Here is a 15,543-nt window from a genome sequence, read left to right on the forward strand (position 1 = left end):
CACTTAATACACCAGTTTCTTTCGAAAAAAAAAAAAGAAATTACCTAGCATTCGTGTATTGTAAACTAGTCTCGTTGGAGTCCTCCTGGGTTTGACTTTAATAAGAAGCTTTGTACCGTAGAGAGAGAGAGAGAGAGAGAGAGAGAGAGAGAGGGAGGGAGAGTCAACTGCATTAACCAGTCTTAGTACATTATTCTAGGGTTTGACTAAGCAGTAGCAGCTGATAGAGAGAGAGAGAGTCGACTACATTTAATATTAAGCACTCTAAGAGTACTATTCTATGGTTTGAGTAGCAATAAAGAAGAGCTTCATAACCCACAGAGAGAGAATGAGAGAGAGAGCAACTTATTTTTGTCCACGCAGCTCTGAAACCACGTTAGGCTACAAGCGACGAAGTTATTAAAGAGGAGGATTACGCGATTCATGGCACGCTTCTCATTCTGAGCCGTGATGACTCTGGCTTAGCCGTTAGAGACAAGTGTTTGGCGTGCTTGAAAAGGTTAGAAAGCTGATGATATTTGGTAACCGACGGGAAGAGATCTTGCTAGCCAACACCGCCTCTCGAAAGTCGAAATCAAACGCATGCGTATTGCAGAGTTCACAAGAAAATGCATATACAGCGGTAGTCAGCCACAGATCAATCTGATAAGTTGGGAGAGAAGAAAGTTGGAACGGGACGAGAACCATGATTTGACTGTTGTTGGAGGGTCTGCAACTGCATGCGCATGGCATGAGAGAGATTAGAGAGAGAGAGAGAGAAAGACATGCACTGAGGTTGGTGGTGGGTCGTTTTCTCTCAGCCGTTACAGTGCAACTTTGACTCCACAAGCCCGAAGACCGCAGAAAAACATTAAGGAAAACAGAAGAAAGAAAGAGACCCTTTTGCGAGGTTTGACGCGACGCGAGAGATCTTTTTCTTGGAAGGTCTTCTAGTGCGAATAATGGAGATGCATGCAAATAGAGCATAGACGTGAGCTGTCTCTTCTTAGGGTTGTAAATACCGAAAATAGCCAAATTTCTCCATCGAAGGTCCCCTCCAACGTGTAATAAGTCTGATGTATTATGTCTACCACAATGATTATCATCGCATGCATAAGCGAGGACCACCGCGCAACATATGAAATGCACGAACCTTGCACGTGTGAAATCAAGGAGGAAAGATGGAGATCGGTCTTTCAACGAAGAAGATAAATCTTCTTCCCCGACTAGGCTGCGAGAATGCGGAACTCGGTCCGTCAAGTTTAGTAATGTCTAATCTGCCCTAGAGAGATCACAGTAGATTGGTTTATCTAGTGACATGCACATAGGCTGTTGCGTAGGAGGAGATTGATGTGGACGCTGATTCTTTTTTCGATTTTTATGGTATATGATCGTGTCCTTTTATTCACGAGCGAAACCATCTCCTACTTTCGAGATACATAATCCTGATTAATCAGAGCTTGTTTTTTTGAAATTAATCATCTTTGCTTAATTTAATTTGATGCACTATATTTTGGAGCCAAACATCCTCAAGAATCACGTTTTCAATTTAGGGAAAATGACACAAATAGTCCGAACTTTGACTTCAATGTGCAATTTGGTCCCGAACTTTTAATTTGTTCAATGTAGCCCTAAACTTTAACCCAATGTTCAATGTGGCCCACGAAATTTCAATTTGTTGATGTGGTCCCTTAATCTTTCGAAACGTTTCAATATAGTCCCGAACTTTATAAAAATGTTTAATATAGTCCTTGAACTTGAATCAATGGAAGGACTACATTGAACATTTTATAAAGTTCGAGGACTATATTGAACATGCCGAAAGTTCGTGACCACATTGAACAAATTGAGTTCGTGGACCACATTGAACATTGGGTTAAAGTTCGAGAATACGTTGAACAAATTAAAAGTATAGGGATCAAATTACATATTGAGTCAAAGTTTAGGGACTATTTGTATCATTATCCCTTCAATTTATTGGTAGTACGTGGGAATAAATTCCGCGAGGCCAACTACAGTTCCCTGCATCGCTGTCTACACCCAAAAGCATTTATGAGGTTTTGTTATCGCATTACTTTATCTTGCCTTTTATGCACAAAGGCAACGGGTGGATCCCAAGAAGAATAGAAATAGATGTAGAGGACCCGAGTGTGTATAAATAAATCATAGAAAATATTCTGCTTTTCTTGTATTTACTTTTGCAAATTTTCTAATCAGATTTATCTAATATCAAATATAACCTTGGTCGCCGCCAAAGTATAATGGGGATATAATATGAGGATTGTCACGTGGACGTGTGTGGAAACATTAGAAGAACGTACACGTGGGAATATGACATGGATAAAATTTAGGTTACGCGGTTGCTCATGTTGACGATACTTCATCTATGTCACATTATGACATTCCCAAAAACATTAGCTAGGTTTGGCTGGATCCGGTGTTCGAGGGCATGCCGTTAAATAATCATGTACTGAGTATACTAAACTCCCGACGACATAATTCACTTGATTAAGGGTACGAAATGGATGCTTCTTAGGTCATCATTGCAACCGTATTTAAATAGGTCTGGCTGGATTCAATATCTGAGGGCGTGTTATATGTCACAAGTATACCGGTTTTGGGGTTTAGGTGATTAAAATATTAGTTTGGGGTAAATTTATCACGGATGTATCAGTTTAAAGTTTTTGGCGGTCAAAAAATTAATTTAGGGTAAATTTGTCACGAGTATACCAGTTTGGGTTTTTCACGGGATTGACCCAAAAAAAATACTAAAGACCCTCTCTCTCTCTCTCTCTCTTTTTTTTCCGAAGAACATTTAACCTTAGTAAATTCAATCGAGAAATATTAAATTTAGCATAAAGGATGAGGAAATAGTCTCTTTTTCTTTTTTTCTTTTTCTCTCGGAGGCCCCTCCCCCGGATTTTGCGAGAGACGGGGTGCATGTTGCAGAGGGAGGTGGCAGGGTCCGTTTCGGTGACACCTGAGAAGCTTCATTAACTCCTCCCGTATTTCTCCTTTCGGGCATATCCCATTTGACTCCGCCATCGAACCAGAGAACAAGCGCAAGTCTCCCTCTCTCTCTCTCTCGTTCTGTACACGCAACAGCTGGAAGCTGGTGAAACCATTTCGGGAGGGGGTCTTTTTCATTAATGGGCTGGGCTCTCTGGCGAGCAACGATCGACCTTTCTTAACTGAGGAAAGGAGGGAGGGGGAGAGAGCAGCAGGCATTTAATGTTGGCTTAACAGGGGGCTGGATGGGGGGGATCACAGGATGCGTGCACGCTTTTATTCCACCACAGGGACGACGACGACGACGATGGCGATGCAGAGGAAGCAGAGGCGTTTTTACCCTTTTTCTTGGTCTGGAGCACTGAGGTTGGGGGGGGGGGCCTTTGAGTTCATTGGGAATAAGGGAAAATGACCAGGAATGGATCGAGTTGGAGGAAATCGGCAAGAGCCAGAGGTGACTTCTGAACACAGAGAGAGAGAAGAGAGAGAGAGAGAGATTCTGTGCGTGGTGAGTTGATTGATTCCGATGACCAATTTGCCCCCGTTTTCACGTCAGGAGGGGAAAAAGGGCAGGAGAGGGTGGGGGCCTTGGGCGAAGTACAGGCGCAGGCTGCGCGTGTTTATCATCATTTGATGCTTGAAATCAATCTCTGCCAGCTTTTTTTCTCCCTTTACCCTTTACCCCCCTCGTCCTCCGCCTCGCCATTGCAGGCGGAGAAGATGACCTCGGATTCTCCCTTCCTTTCTAGCTCAGCAGCTAAAGCTATACCAATAATGAAGGGAAAAATTTCAATAAAAACTTAAAGTGTATCATTTTCTCGAATAAAAATTTCAAGCGCACTTTATTTCAAATAAAAAAATTAAAATGTCATTAGTTTCTTAAACGAGAGCATGAAATAACTATAACAATTTCAAATAAGGACTTAATCTCGCTAGCTAATATTTTGACCGATCGAGAATATTTTCTCCTGAACACGATTTTAACCTAAAATTTATTTAAATTATATTAAAAATTAAAAAAATATAAAAGTTCTAAAAAGATACAGGTGAGAGGGTTAGCTGGGCAACGCTCCCACCTGTGGCTGTCGCCCCATTGCCGGTGGGGCAGTGGCAATGGTTGGCGAGGTCGCCAGTGCCTCAGTGAGGATCAAAGGCCCTCGCGCAGATCTGGTGGCCCTCCCTTAGATCTGGGCAAGGACCGACGACCCTCACCCGAATCTGGGAGAGGGCTTGTAGCCCTCTCCCGATTCTAGTGAGGATCTCCGGCCATCACTGACGCTCCACTAGCAATGGGGCGGCGGCCACAGGCGGAGGAGGAAAAAAGAAAAAAAAAAAGGAAAAAATACAAAAAAAAGGGAAAAGAAACAAAATGCCTTAACTAGCCGGTGAGATTAGGCCTTTTTATGAGATTAACATAGCTACTTTAGACCCTCGTTTGAAATAAGGTTCATTTCAAGTTCTTGTTTGAAACAAAGTCCAGTTCAAGCCTTTATTCGAGAAAATGAGAACATTTCGAACATATATTTGCAATTTTCCCATAAATGGTGCTCGATAGACAAAGACATCAATTTTGCGGTCCATTCTTAGATGGGCTTGGCCGACAAATAAGACAACACACACAATCCTGACTTGCGTTTGTGGCTTTGTGGGCCTCAGGATCTGCTAAGCGGGGTTGGCTTATTGGGCCGAGCTTCGGTGAACAGCGCAAAACATCATCTGAAGCTTCCGAATGGGGCACGTGGAAGATGTACGAGGAGTGACAGAGGCAGTGCCTCGGCTACCAACAGCGACGGCCCAACTCCCCGCTCGCTCTCCACCAGCTCGATTGAGTCCACTTAGAAAATTACCAAAAGGTTTTAAACCTAATATACTTATATCGATTAAGTCCTAAATTTTTAATTGTAACATTTGCACGTTTTGTTAATTAAGTTTATCCGGTCAATTATGATCGGAAATCGTTATCGTTGACACATGGCGTCGTATATGGCACGACCAACACTGACGTTGACATTTTTTTTATATATATTTTAATTTTTTCTTTTCTTTACTTTTTTTTACTAAGGGCGGACAAGAGTGGCTGACTCACCGAATCTAGGCGAGGGGCCCTCGCCAAGACTCAGATTTGGGCAAGGGGCTGTGCGCCCTCGCTTTGGCCGGCGAGGGCGTGGCGGCCCTTGCCCAGGCCCTCCCTGGCCATAGTGAGGGCATTGGGCGAGGGTTGGCTGGCGACCCTTACTGATCCATAGTCCAAAAGACAAAGACAAAGAAAAGATGAGAATATATTCAAAAAAATTATAAAAAATGCCCACATTAGCTATTTTCGGCCTAAATTGGCCGAATGAACTCGATTAGTAATATGTAAAAATGTTAACGACTAAATTAATGCAATTAAAAAGTTTTAAACTGAACCGATAAAATTATTTTAAGACTTTTTTGATAATTTTCCCGAGAGTCGAATGTCGTGACTCTCGGATTCGAAAAGCTTCGTTATCCTTCTACCCTTTATTCCTCTGCCAGATGTAACCTGAATAAACGGCTCTTCAAGCTCGTCCGAGAGAGAGAGAGAGAGAGAGAGAGAGAGAGAGATATGGAGAAGCATCCAGCTTTCTAGTAGATTCTCTGGATGAGTCTAGGGGTAGATGTCCAGTCGTTATTCCCTTTCTTTTCATGGTGGAAGACGACCCGATCCGCTGATCTTTGCCAAATTCGCTGGACCGATGTCCCCCGACTCGCGAATTGTTTTGGTTTAAAGACTGATTAATTTGCAAAAACGAAAGGAGTAATCCAACAAGCTGGAACTAACCATAGTAGTTGCACACGTCAAGCAACTGAGCTTCTTCCTCCAATGTCTGTAAACTTCTACCCTTCCCCCCCGCGCCCCCACGTCACTGTTTTAAAAATGAACCGCGAATGTGCAAGAGCGATGGATGGCGACATTGCGCGTCCGAAGCGTGCGTGCGTGCGTGCGTGGGCGCGCACGCCGTGCGATCGCCCACCGTTCCCCACTCCCACCCAGTCGTCTCCTCCCACGTAACCACCGTCCGTCCGCCCCCCGCCACGTCGGGAGTCGTCTCACGTGGCGCGCTCTGGTTGGTGGAACATCCTGAAGCCGCGAGACCGGTTTCCAGGGCATCCTCGCCCCCCTGTCCAGTTCGCGGTCGCTTCGTTGCGTAACTTTTTACAGGTTTCGTCGTCGTCTGGAACTGCTTGCAGTTAACTAAAACCATCTTACTCCATTAAAATCACTTCACCAACTCCATCAAACTCATCGAGAGAAGAAGAAGAAGAAGAAGAAGAAGGAGAAGACGAAGCAGTGGTCAATCAACTGGGGGATTCGAGAGCGGATTAAGGATGGCGGGCGTGGATGTAGAGAGCAGGGGAGGGCCGGCGAAGGACGGATCGAGGGGCAGCAACAACTTCTCCTCGTCGTCGTCGTTCGCGATCGACGAGGGCGAGGCGCAGTGGACGTCGTGGCTGGTGCCCATGTTCGTGGTCGCCAGCATCGCCGTGTTCGTCGTGACGATGTACGTGAACGACTGCCCCGAGCACCACCCGGCCGGGGGCTGCGTCGCCAAGTTCCTCGGGAGGCTCTCGTTCGAGCCGCTCAAGCAGAACCCTCTCTTCGGCCCTTCTGATTCCACGTAATTGCTCTCTGCGATCGTCTTTGATTTTTGTTTTGTTCCTGTCTCGTTGGTGATCAGCAGGAGGTTTCGATGCGGAGAGCTGTTATGGGCTGCGTTTCTGTTCCTTTAGGATGGATGGATGAATGAGCTCACTATGTGGAATCACTCGGACGTGAATTTGATTTCCGAAAAACGCGATTTTTATGTAACGATGCACCGATTTGGGAACACAGTTTGGTGTTTCTCTAGCTGTTTGCGACGCAATCTGACAGACCTTTGTGAAATAACTTCACAGCTCATTCGGTTTCATGCTTGTAGCTGCTGAATTGGTGAATTTTCCTGACATACCCTTTTTCAGGGAAGTAGTTTTAGTCATAATTTAGAGGTGGACAGCCTCATTTTTCCTGAGATAATTGTTCTGCTTATGTATTGCATATCTTTTAGTGGATTACAGCATGGTAGCTTCAGTCATGGCCAATTTTCTTTTAGCTTTATGGGGCACTGGGATAAGTTAGAAAAAGAGATCTATACAAGTAGTTGAGATCGAAAACAGAAGTTGATTCGAAGCTTTTCCTCTGTTTTGAAGATTCATTAAACTTGGAGCTCTTGACTGGGATAGAGTCGTGCATCGGCATCAAGGATGGAGGCTTGTCACCTGCGCCTGGTTGCATGCTGGTGTCATTCATCTCGCCGTGAACATGTTGTGCCTGATACTCATTGGAGTCCGCCTTGAGCAGCAATTTGGGTTTGGTAATTTACCCTCGGTTGGCTTATGCCCGGTCTTTTCTGTTGAAAAATGTGCAACGCAAGACCTTAGATTCATCTATTTTTTAAACCTCTCAAAAAGGGGCAAAGTTATTGCCCGCCATACTTTTGTACATCAGATTCCAACAATGCACATGTCATAATGAAGCACTTTTCTGGAAAACTTTCTTAGTTATGAAGGAACGGGTACTTATATACTTTAAAAACTATAAATCAAGTGATTAAGTGCCTTAGGCTTGATTAGAATCTCAGTTAAGCATTGAGATTTATGTTTGGCACATTAAATATTTTGCTATCATGTGACATTTTTCTTTGCAACTTGGCAGTGCGCATCGGAATTATTTTTCTCTTATCAGGATTTGGCGGAAGTGTGCTTTCTGCTTTGTTTATTCAAAATTTTATAACCGTTGGTGCCTCTGGTGGTCTGTTTGGGCTGCTTGGAGCTATGCTTTCGGAACTTTTTACCAACTGGACTCTTTACACAAATAAGGTGAGTCAAGCAAACCTATCTATTCCATGTTGCCCTCGACTCGAGATGCATCAATACTTTCATTTATCATGACATCCTGAAGTTTGCGCTAACCCCCTTCTTTAGCTGCTTCTGTAGGCTGCAGCGTTGGTCACCCTGGCATTTGTGATTGCTGTTAACCTCGCTATTGGGATTTTGCCACATGTCAATAATTTTGCTCATATTGGTGGCTTCTTGACGGGGTTCCTTCTCGGCTTTATTTTGCTCCCCCGTCCTCAATTAGCATGGTTAGACCGTCGCAATCTTCCAGCCGATGTTCCTGTCAAATCCAAGTACAAAGCCTATCAGTATGTGTTGTGGCTAGCTTCCTTGCTGCTGCTACTTGCAGGGTGAGTTAAACTTCAATTGAGGATGATCTTTGAATCACCGTTAGCATGCCGAGTGCTTTTTTGCACCACATTAAGATCTTTCATTGGATTGCGCTCCATATTATGCATTCAGCTAGGACTGATATGAACTCATGACATAAATGTGTGAAACTACTTCATCTGTCATGGATGACTTGCTAGGTGATTGGTATCCTATCTGCTTAGTGGTAGAGGTGTCCGCTGCTTTTTGTTCTTCATTTCTTTTCTTGGCTATGAAGTTGAGGGGTTTGTAACGGTAACCTAGCATCCCCACCCTACCACCCAGCCACTGGACCGAGTGCCTTGTGGCTGAGCTGCTGATGTCGATACTTTGATCTTCGAGGGGATATGTTTGCTTTTTACTCTGTCAAGGAGGTATATTTACCTTTGTCAAGTTCTCATTAATTAAATCTGGACAAATGAGTTTAAACCATGATCATCAGCTATATCTCAAAATATGATAGCTTCACAGTAGAACCAACATGATGGGTCTTCTTCTGGAAGGATCTTGCTTATTGCTTTCTCAAGTTGACTCGGCTTCCTCATCCTTTGAACTTTAATTGCAGATTCACTGTAGCACTGGTGATGCTATATCGAGGAAAGAATGTCAATGACCATTGCCACTGGTGTCACTATTTGAGCTGCGTGCCCACTGATAGCTGGAGTTGTGATGGAAATTAAAACTCCCGAGGGAGATGGTCACTCTTGATATGTATGTACATCGGGCATTTTTATTCGAGGGTAGTTCAACTTTGCTTTATAGCTTATACGACCTATTTATAGAGTAACAGGTAGTATGTACATGTGACCGGTGTTGCTCTCCAGTGGGACTGTACATGCAGTAGTACATTCCTTGTGCAATCTTTTGTATATCTATACTTGCCGACACAGACTGCTTAGTTGAGCTTAATGCAGTTTCTTAGTTTTCATGTACCTCATCCTCATTGTACATCCTATGCCAAGATTTAGCATGCGTTTATTTGTGTCCTGGGTACTAAATTGGAAGCAGGGAAAAAAAAAAATTGCAAGGAAGATGGCGTCGCCCGGACTCGAACCGGAGACCTTCAGTGTGTTAGACTGACGTGATAACCAACTACACCACGACACCAGCTTGGTGGGGTCTTGCGAGAAGTGGTACTAATAATTACATTGCGGTTTCTTCTTGTCCAATAGGCCTAGAAGAAAAAGGCTTCCTGCAGAGAAAATTGATAAAGAGGTTTGTTAGGCTGCACCAAACATGAACTGGGCTACGAGAGCTGGGCTGGATTCCTTCGAAATTTGGTAACCTTTCCCTAATGGGTGAACTTTGGATATCAGCATTCGAGGAAACTAGTGCTGGGTCCTCACGTATTCCCCTTTTCTTTTTGCTGGCACTAGTTTGGTTGCACAGTTTAGAGAAGCTGATGCAGAATAATCTTTTTACCGCAAGAAAACAATGGTTATAACTGTGTATGGCGGAGTCGGTGGCTATCGAGCGCATAAGAGTGGTGCTGTGGAGTGCTAAAATCTTGCGATGTTGGGAGTCTTTGCAAAACCATGTCGTCATTGGCCGCATCTATGGCCATGCACCAAACGTGCACCGCGACCGACGTCTGGTTTCCGCATGAAGGAGATGGGAAATTGTTTCGCTACATCAAAAAGCGTCGTACCACCGTCATTCTCGACAGATGATAGCCACTTGATTCCTTCGTCTATTTACACTTCGTGTTGTCTAGTTGGCGAGTTTTGCCAATCTAGGGAGTTTTGGTAGGTGGCACTTACGAAACCGATAATCAGTCGAGCGCTGCTGTCACATTTGGATTGATCATCCTCCGTTCACATTCTAATCCCATTGATTTCAAGTAAAATGAAAAGGGAAGAAGAAAAGAACTGTCCATCGTTGTCCATGGGATGCACCAAATAAACTCGTCTACCTATAAGCTAAAAACAGCTTATTCACACGTCACGAAACATCTTCAGAAAGACCGTGCGCTGTTTCTTAAAGCACGCAGTGGCAGAAATTGCCGTCAATGATTGGAATCAATCAACAAACGGCACCTGAATTGCTCTTACGTACTGCCAAAGTGACCACTGTGTGACCTTCGGAGGAAGAAGACAAATCTTTACTTGCGCAAAGTATTCAAGAGAAAAATTCAAAAAGAGGGCCACCCCTTTTCTCTATTAGGATTAGGTGGGTTTCATTTCATCGCTCTTGAATTACAATTCCCCTCCCGTGATCAGACCACTCAAGAAACGTCCTGTTGAACCGTCTTTTTACTCCACCAATCCAAGACCCAGAATTAGGAAAGGGAAAGAGACAAAAGCACAAGATGGGAGGAGGGCCCAAAGCTGATTGATCCCATCATCACCTAATCACCTAATAATTTCATCAGTGGCCCCTGATGTATTCAACATTAATCAAGTTGGGGGGGTTTTAGCTCGGTGAGCATCACACCCTTTCCTATGGAAAAATCACTTCTCTGTTTTTCTTTCATCTGGAGAAGTAAACGAGTGAAATAAGCCCAACAGACTGTCTTCTTTGCTGTGCTGGGGCAAATTCAATAGCATTTCCCTTGTCGGTCGTCGCTCTGTGTCCTTGTACAGACAAGCTTTGACGTGACCTGCCATCGAACTGCTAGTGAAAATGGGTGGAGACGATGAATTCTCTCCGTGAACAAGTTTGGTGGGGACGAGGGAGTGGGGACAAATTGTAGTATATGTGTCTGCTTATGTCCGACTCCATTTCAAATCTGTGGCAGATTTGTCGTTGAAGTTTTAGTTTCGATCCGTCCTTTTGAACTCAAGTTCGCATCAGATGATTTGAGGTTCTTAATGAAGGACCCAAGTCAATGCACTTCATGAAGCTACGACATACTTAAATGTAAGTTTTCCTTTGTACGTGTTGGAGAGACGGATGAATGCAGATGATAGAAAATCCTCTCCCGTCCCTTCAAGAATCGTAATACAGAAGGAGAAATCAGTTATTCAAGTAAATCAACACTTTACAGTGTCACAGGTACACAGCTTTATTGTGTTCATTGACAAGTGGAACAAATACAGGGTCACTCTAACAAAAAGAAAACACGGGGGAAAAGCACGCCGCTAGCAAAAAAACAGGAAAAATATCAAAAGGGTTTGCACTCATGGATGAACTTTCCGTGAATTTGATGAAGAATCACTACCACGCATCAAGAAGTCTTACCACACAAGCCCGGACCGAAGGAAAGGAAGAGAAAAACCAAAGCTGTGTCACCTCAAATTGGTACTTCCTAGTCTGTCAAACCGGTTGGAGACTGGATAAGCTCTGCTCCTTAAATCGGCATATAGCGGGTAATTCCTTTCCGAAGTAGCCCCAACATCCCAAGATGCCTGGAGAGATCTCTTTGTCGAACCATACTTGTCAAACTCAAGCCTCTGCCTGGGGGCACTCTGTGACCTAACCTTGGCCCGAGACGATTCCGTGTTAGCCATATAATTCGGGTGACCCGAGTACCCGTTAAAGAAGCCCCATGAACATTCACTTCTCGTTGGTGTGAAGCGACCTCTCCTCGCACTGCTACTTCCGGGCCGAGATGAAATAGATTTTACTTGTGGGCTGTTGTCAGCAGATTTGAGCATTTCACCTTTACCTCCGGGATAACGCAGAGACCTCAATGAAAGAAGCTCCTCTGAGGATAAACTTGGCACGGGGTTAGGTGCTCTTGATGAGTATTTTGATGGAGAGTCGGATACCATCACATTCTGATTTATGTAGTTGGATTCTATAGCTTGATGCAGGGATTGGTAAGTTTCCTGGTTTCTTTGAGAGTTCAAGCGAGGCTTCCAAGTGTCTACTTCAAGAATCTTCGAGCTCCTCTCGTCATCATGCCGATGTCTCGGTGGAGCATCTCCATGGTCGTCCCTTACGCCTTCTTCCATCCAACGGTCCAGCCAATTTGATCCAAATTTTGCCCCTTCCATGTCAATATTTCCCCTAATGTTTGAAATTGAGCCACATCTCTACAAGAAGAATGCGAGCTTTGAATAGCATCAATGATCAAGACAAGCAATTTCAACAAAATGACGCACAAAATCATCAAATACTACAACGCGAATGAAACCAATAGGCGACAATAGTCTGTTGTGATGCCAACCAGCACAAATGCAATATTAAAGGCCTGGTAGTATTCATTTTGATGATACCCCTGGTAGTATAACTGACTGTTTCCCCTGCACTCACCAAGTACGATATTGGCAAGCAACTTGCATCTTCAGACCACTTATTTAGATACTTCAATTGTAGGGGCATCTGAATAATAAATGAAAGAGTTTACAGATGTTGAGTCTTCTTACTGGGTGATGAGATAAAGAGGACTTGCTGCTGGAATGTGGAGAAACTGTTGTATAAGAGCGACTTGTACGAGCCCGTACTTGCAAGCGGACCAATGTCTGCATGCGCCTGAGCATGTCTGCCATTTGCTTTCTCACAAAATGGCCTCTCACCAGCGCTTGGAGTTTCACCAGAGCTTTCAGTGCTCTAAGTGCTCTCCTTGCCTTTGAAGATTGCAATTAGAGGTGTTAGAAAGTCGTTCATCTTTTTCTGATCAATCAACCAGAAGCAGTATGGCTTAAAGAATTAGACTACAAAAATAACAGGTAAACTCGCATTGTTGGGTCATTATTTTCTTTGACATAATCAAACGGAACTTCCTGGCATTGCAAAGACTGTGAATTAGAAGAACTAAACAGGAATACAATCTGTCTTTCTTAACCACTCCCTCGTAAACATGGTCTAACTTAAGAAATGAGATACTAATCTAGAGATCTTATGATGCGGTTCCTCCTACTTCACTCAATTTTTCCCCCAGTAAGTTGCATAGAGCTATATAAAGCTACTTTTGAAATAGATAACAAAGACCAATCCAATTGTCTAAAACACGAATATCAACAAGCACCGGTGCCACTTGAAAGTGGCAAGTAGCTTAGCATGGGTCTTTTACACAGCAGATGCTGCTCAAATAAACAAATATAAATCTTCAAATGATGAGGGGGGAAAGAACTAGCAACTTTAGGTCACAATCATAACTGGCCCATTTTAAGTGGAAAAAACACTTGCATATTAGAATCATTAGACACCCAAAAAGCATGGACTAAATGCAGAGTTCCAAATGGTTCTTTATGGCTGCTGTTCCCTCCATGATGGCCCAGCCATACGAAAGCAAACCTATCTGGACTTTCACAAATTTACAAAAGGAAGGAAAAAAAAAGAAAACAGCTGGGAAGCCAGCCATATTTGCAATGCCAAAATAATCTGGATCTGCAATGTACAAACCTCCTAGATAGAACATACACACCCCACTTGAATAACAAAAAGAAAACGAAAAAGATGGATCAAACTGGTGAAACTATCGATCACATTACTGTGCTTTCCAGCTATGCAGTTCACCCGAAAAAGAAAATGGGCCCCCATCTGGTACGAAAATGCGCTACACTTTTGACCCTTTTTTCTTTCTTTGAGACAGAACATTTGACATATCTGTACGACTCCAGTATAATATGACTATCAACAACCCCGAAGTCTACTAGTCAAAACTTCAAACGCAGAGCTCCTTGAAACAACTAAAACAAAGGAAAGAAAACCACAAAGATTGACAAAAGAATTCCAGATCTCCAACTCCAATGAGCCAAAGTGACAACCACAATGATAGTCAATAGAGTTCCAAGAAGTGAACTTTGGGTAGAGAGAGAGAGAGACGGGAAATGGCGGAACACGTGCGAACCCAAAGCCCGTTGAACACCCTTGGACTTTTCGTCTAAAAGCAAAACATGGTTGCCGGTCACAAGGAATAGATTCTCCCTCCCCTCTTTGAGTATGACTGGTGCTGGTGTGTCGGCGTCTTCCTAACGCGCAAGTTTCGTGCCCCCACACTCACAAGCCTTCAACATCAACATTAAATACCTAATTCACTGCTCTTCCTAGGTGTGGAACCCCGTAATAGTCTAGCTATTTATTACCTGCTATATTTAGCAGCTACAACGCCTAGAACTCTCCATATTTGATAACAGATATACGAAAAGAAGAAAAAAAGCATTAACGAAGCCGAATGATTGCGATTCAGGTTGTACAGAGGCAAGGCAAGAGGTGCAAAAAAGAAAGAAAATTGATTCAAGTTGGTTTTAGTTTGAATTGAAGCACTGTTTTTCCTCTGGATATCGTATTGTTCTTGCTGAGCACAGCTTAAAAAGCATCCACAGAAGATTTCAGCCAGGCAATCCTCATCCACCCAATTGCTATTGATTCAGATTCCACCTCAAGTTCATAGCTTTCAAGCGAATTGGGCACCAAAATGAACCGACATTGCACAGACATCTGGTAATCGAACCATAAAGAAAGAAAACGGATACCCATAAATCAAAGTACCAACCAGATAGCCTCGAAATGCGGATTGAATCAGAACAGCGCGGCCGAATCCTCCACGCGCGGGCGGTTGCCGCCGGACTGCGCCGGAGCAGCACATTTCACGGCCCCGCCGACGGCACCCCCACCGCTGGTGAGCCGGACGACCTCCGCGGCGGCCTGGGCGGCGGCGACGGCGGCCTCGGCGACGGCGGCGGTGGCGGCGGCGACCGCGATGGCGTGCTTGCTGGCGTCCAAGTCGCCGGGGCCGAGGGAGTAGCGGTGGTGGTGGTGGGCGGCGCCGCTGGGGAGGGCTAGGCGGCTCTTCTCGTTGAGCGATCTGATGAAGCTCCAGCGCCGGCGGTGGTGTTGCCTGTCCCTGGAGCCGCCGAAGAGTCGTCGGAAGAAGCCCATCCTATCATTTCACTGGCGCGGAAATGCGAAGAGCTCTTCCTTCTTCGGTGGTGGTGTGTTCATGGCGAGAGTGGTGGCAGTAGAGAGAGAGCAAGCGAGTGAAGTCAGTCACTGAAGTGAGTGGAAATAAATAGGGAGTGAACGAGAGAGAAGGCGACGACGACGACGACGACGACGACCACGCGCAGTTTCGGAAGTCGTGACGCACACCGTCGCATCTTCGAGGAATTTTATGGACGGTAAAATTCCATGTCACGGCCCTCCTTTACAGCATGATGTACCTTATTCATTTGACTAACAAACGCATAAAAAAAACGCTACGATTATCTTTTTTTTTTCACGATTATACCCCTGTCTTTGTCCCTTTGTTTTTTTTTTTGCATGAAATTATTGGCCGACGTGAAATGTGATCATGGGCTCGATGGCCCGATTAACCTCAAAGGGCAAATTAATCGATCCTAAAGTCCTGTTTGTTTTGTGGAAAAAAAAATTTCTCTCATTTTCCGGACTTTAGATTGCTTG

The 15,543-nt window shown here is 44.3% G+C and overlaps 2 protein-coding genes and 1 non-coding gene across 4 annotated transcripts; 1 reads left to right on the forward strand and 2 right to left on the reverse strand.

Annotated features, from left to right (window-relative positions):
* The first annotated feature begins 6,240 nt into the window (after positions 1 to 6,240).
* On the forward strand, positions 6,241 to 9,225 carry LOC115671402 (RHOMBOID-like protein 3). Of its 2 annotated transcripts, XM_030592953.2 has the most exons (5): positions 6,241 to 6,629; positions 7,198 to 7,361; positions 7,703 to 7,866; positions 7,984 to 8,234; positions 8,819 to 9,225. In XM_030592953.2, exons 1-5 carry the CDS (start codon positions 6,340 to 6,342, stop codon positions 8,931 to 8,933), a joined length of 984 nt encoding a protein of 327 aa, XP_030448813.1. In that variant the 5' UTR covers positions 6,241 to 6,339; the 3' UTR covers positions 8,934 to 9,225. The 2 variants fall into 2 exon arrangements, with proteins under 2 accessions (XP_030448813.1, XP_030448814.1); XM_030592954.2 differs by lacking the exon at positions 8,819 to 9,225 and having other exon boundaries at positions 7,972 to 8,110.
* A 61-nt stretch (positions 9,226 to 9,286) lies between these two features.
* Positions 9,287 to 9,360, reverse strand: TRNAV-AAC (transfer RNA valine (anticodon AAC)). Its single transcript has one exon. It is a non-coding gene; the product is annotated as a tRNA-Val (tRNA).
* A 1,858-nt stretch (positions 9,361 to 11,218) lies between these two features.
* LOC115671601 (protein IQ-DOMAIN 23-like) lies at positions 11,219 to 15,116 on the reverse strand. Its single transcript, XM_056302796.1, is given in 4 exon segments — positions 11,219 to 12,230; positions 12,564 to 12,764; positions 14,636 to 14,665; positions 14,668 to 15,116. Coding segments are annotated over 4 exon segments (1,335 nt in total). The 5' UTR covers positions 15,022 to 15,116; the 3' UTR covers positions 11,219 to 11,480.
* Between the last annotated feature and the right edge of the window lie 427 nt (positions 15,117 to 15,543).

Source organism: Syzygium oleosum, unplaced genomic scaffold, assembly GCF_021117445.2.
Source record: "Syzygium oleosum isolate NSW1041296 unplaced genomic scaffold, Sole_v2.1 Sole_v2.25, whole genome shotgun sequence".
NCBI classification, from domain to species: domain Eukaryota; kingdom Viridiplantae; phylum Streptophyta; class Magnoliopsida; order Myrtales; family Myrtaceae; genus Syzygium; species Syzygium oleosum.

Bases quoted from the DNA above. Each gene is read 5' to 3' on its own strand.
- LOC115671402 (XM_030592953.2), top strand. From the start codon at position 6,340: ATGGCGGGCGTGGATGTAGAGAGCAGGGGAGGGCCGGCGAAGGACGGA. The intron at 6,630-7,197 runs GTAATTGCTCTC...TCTGTTTTGAAG, and splicing joins TTCGGCCCTTCTGATTCCAC to ATTCATTAAACTTGGAGCTC. The intron at 7,867-7,983 runs GTGAGTCAAGCA...CTGCTTCTGTAG, and splicing joins GGACTCTTTACACAAATAAG to GCTGCAGCGTTGGTCACCCT.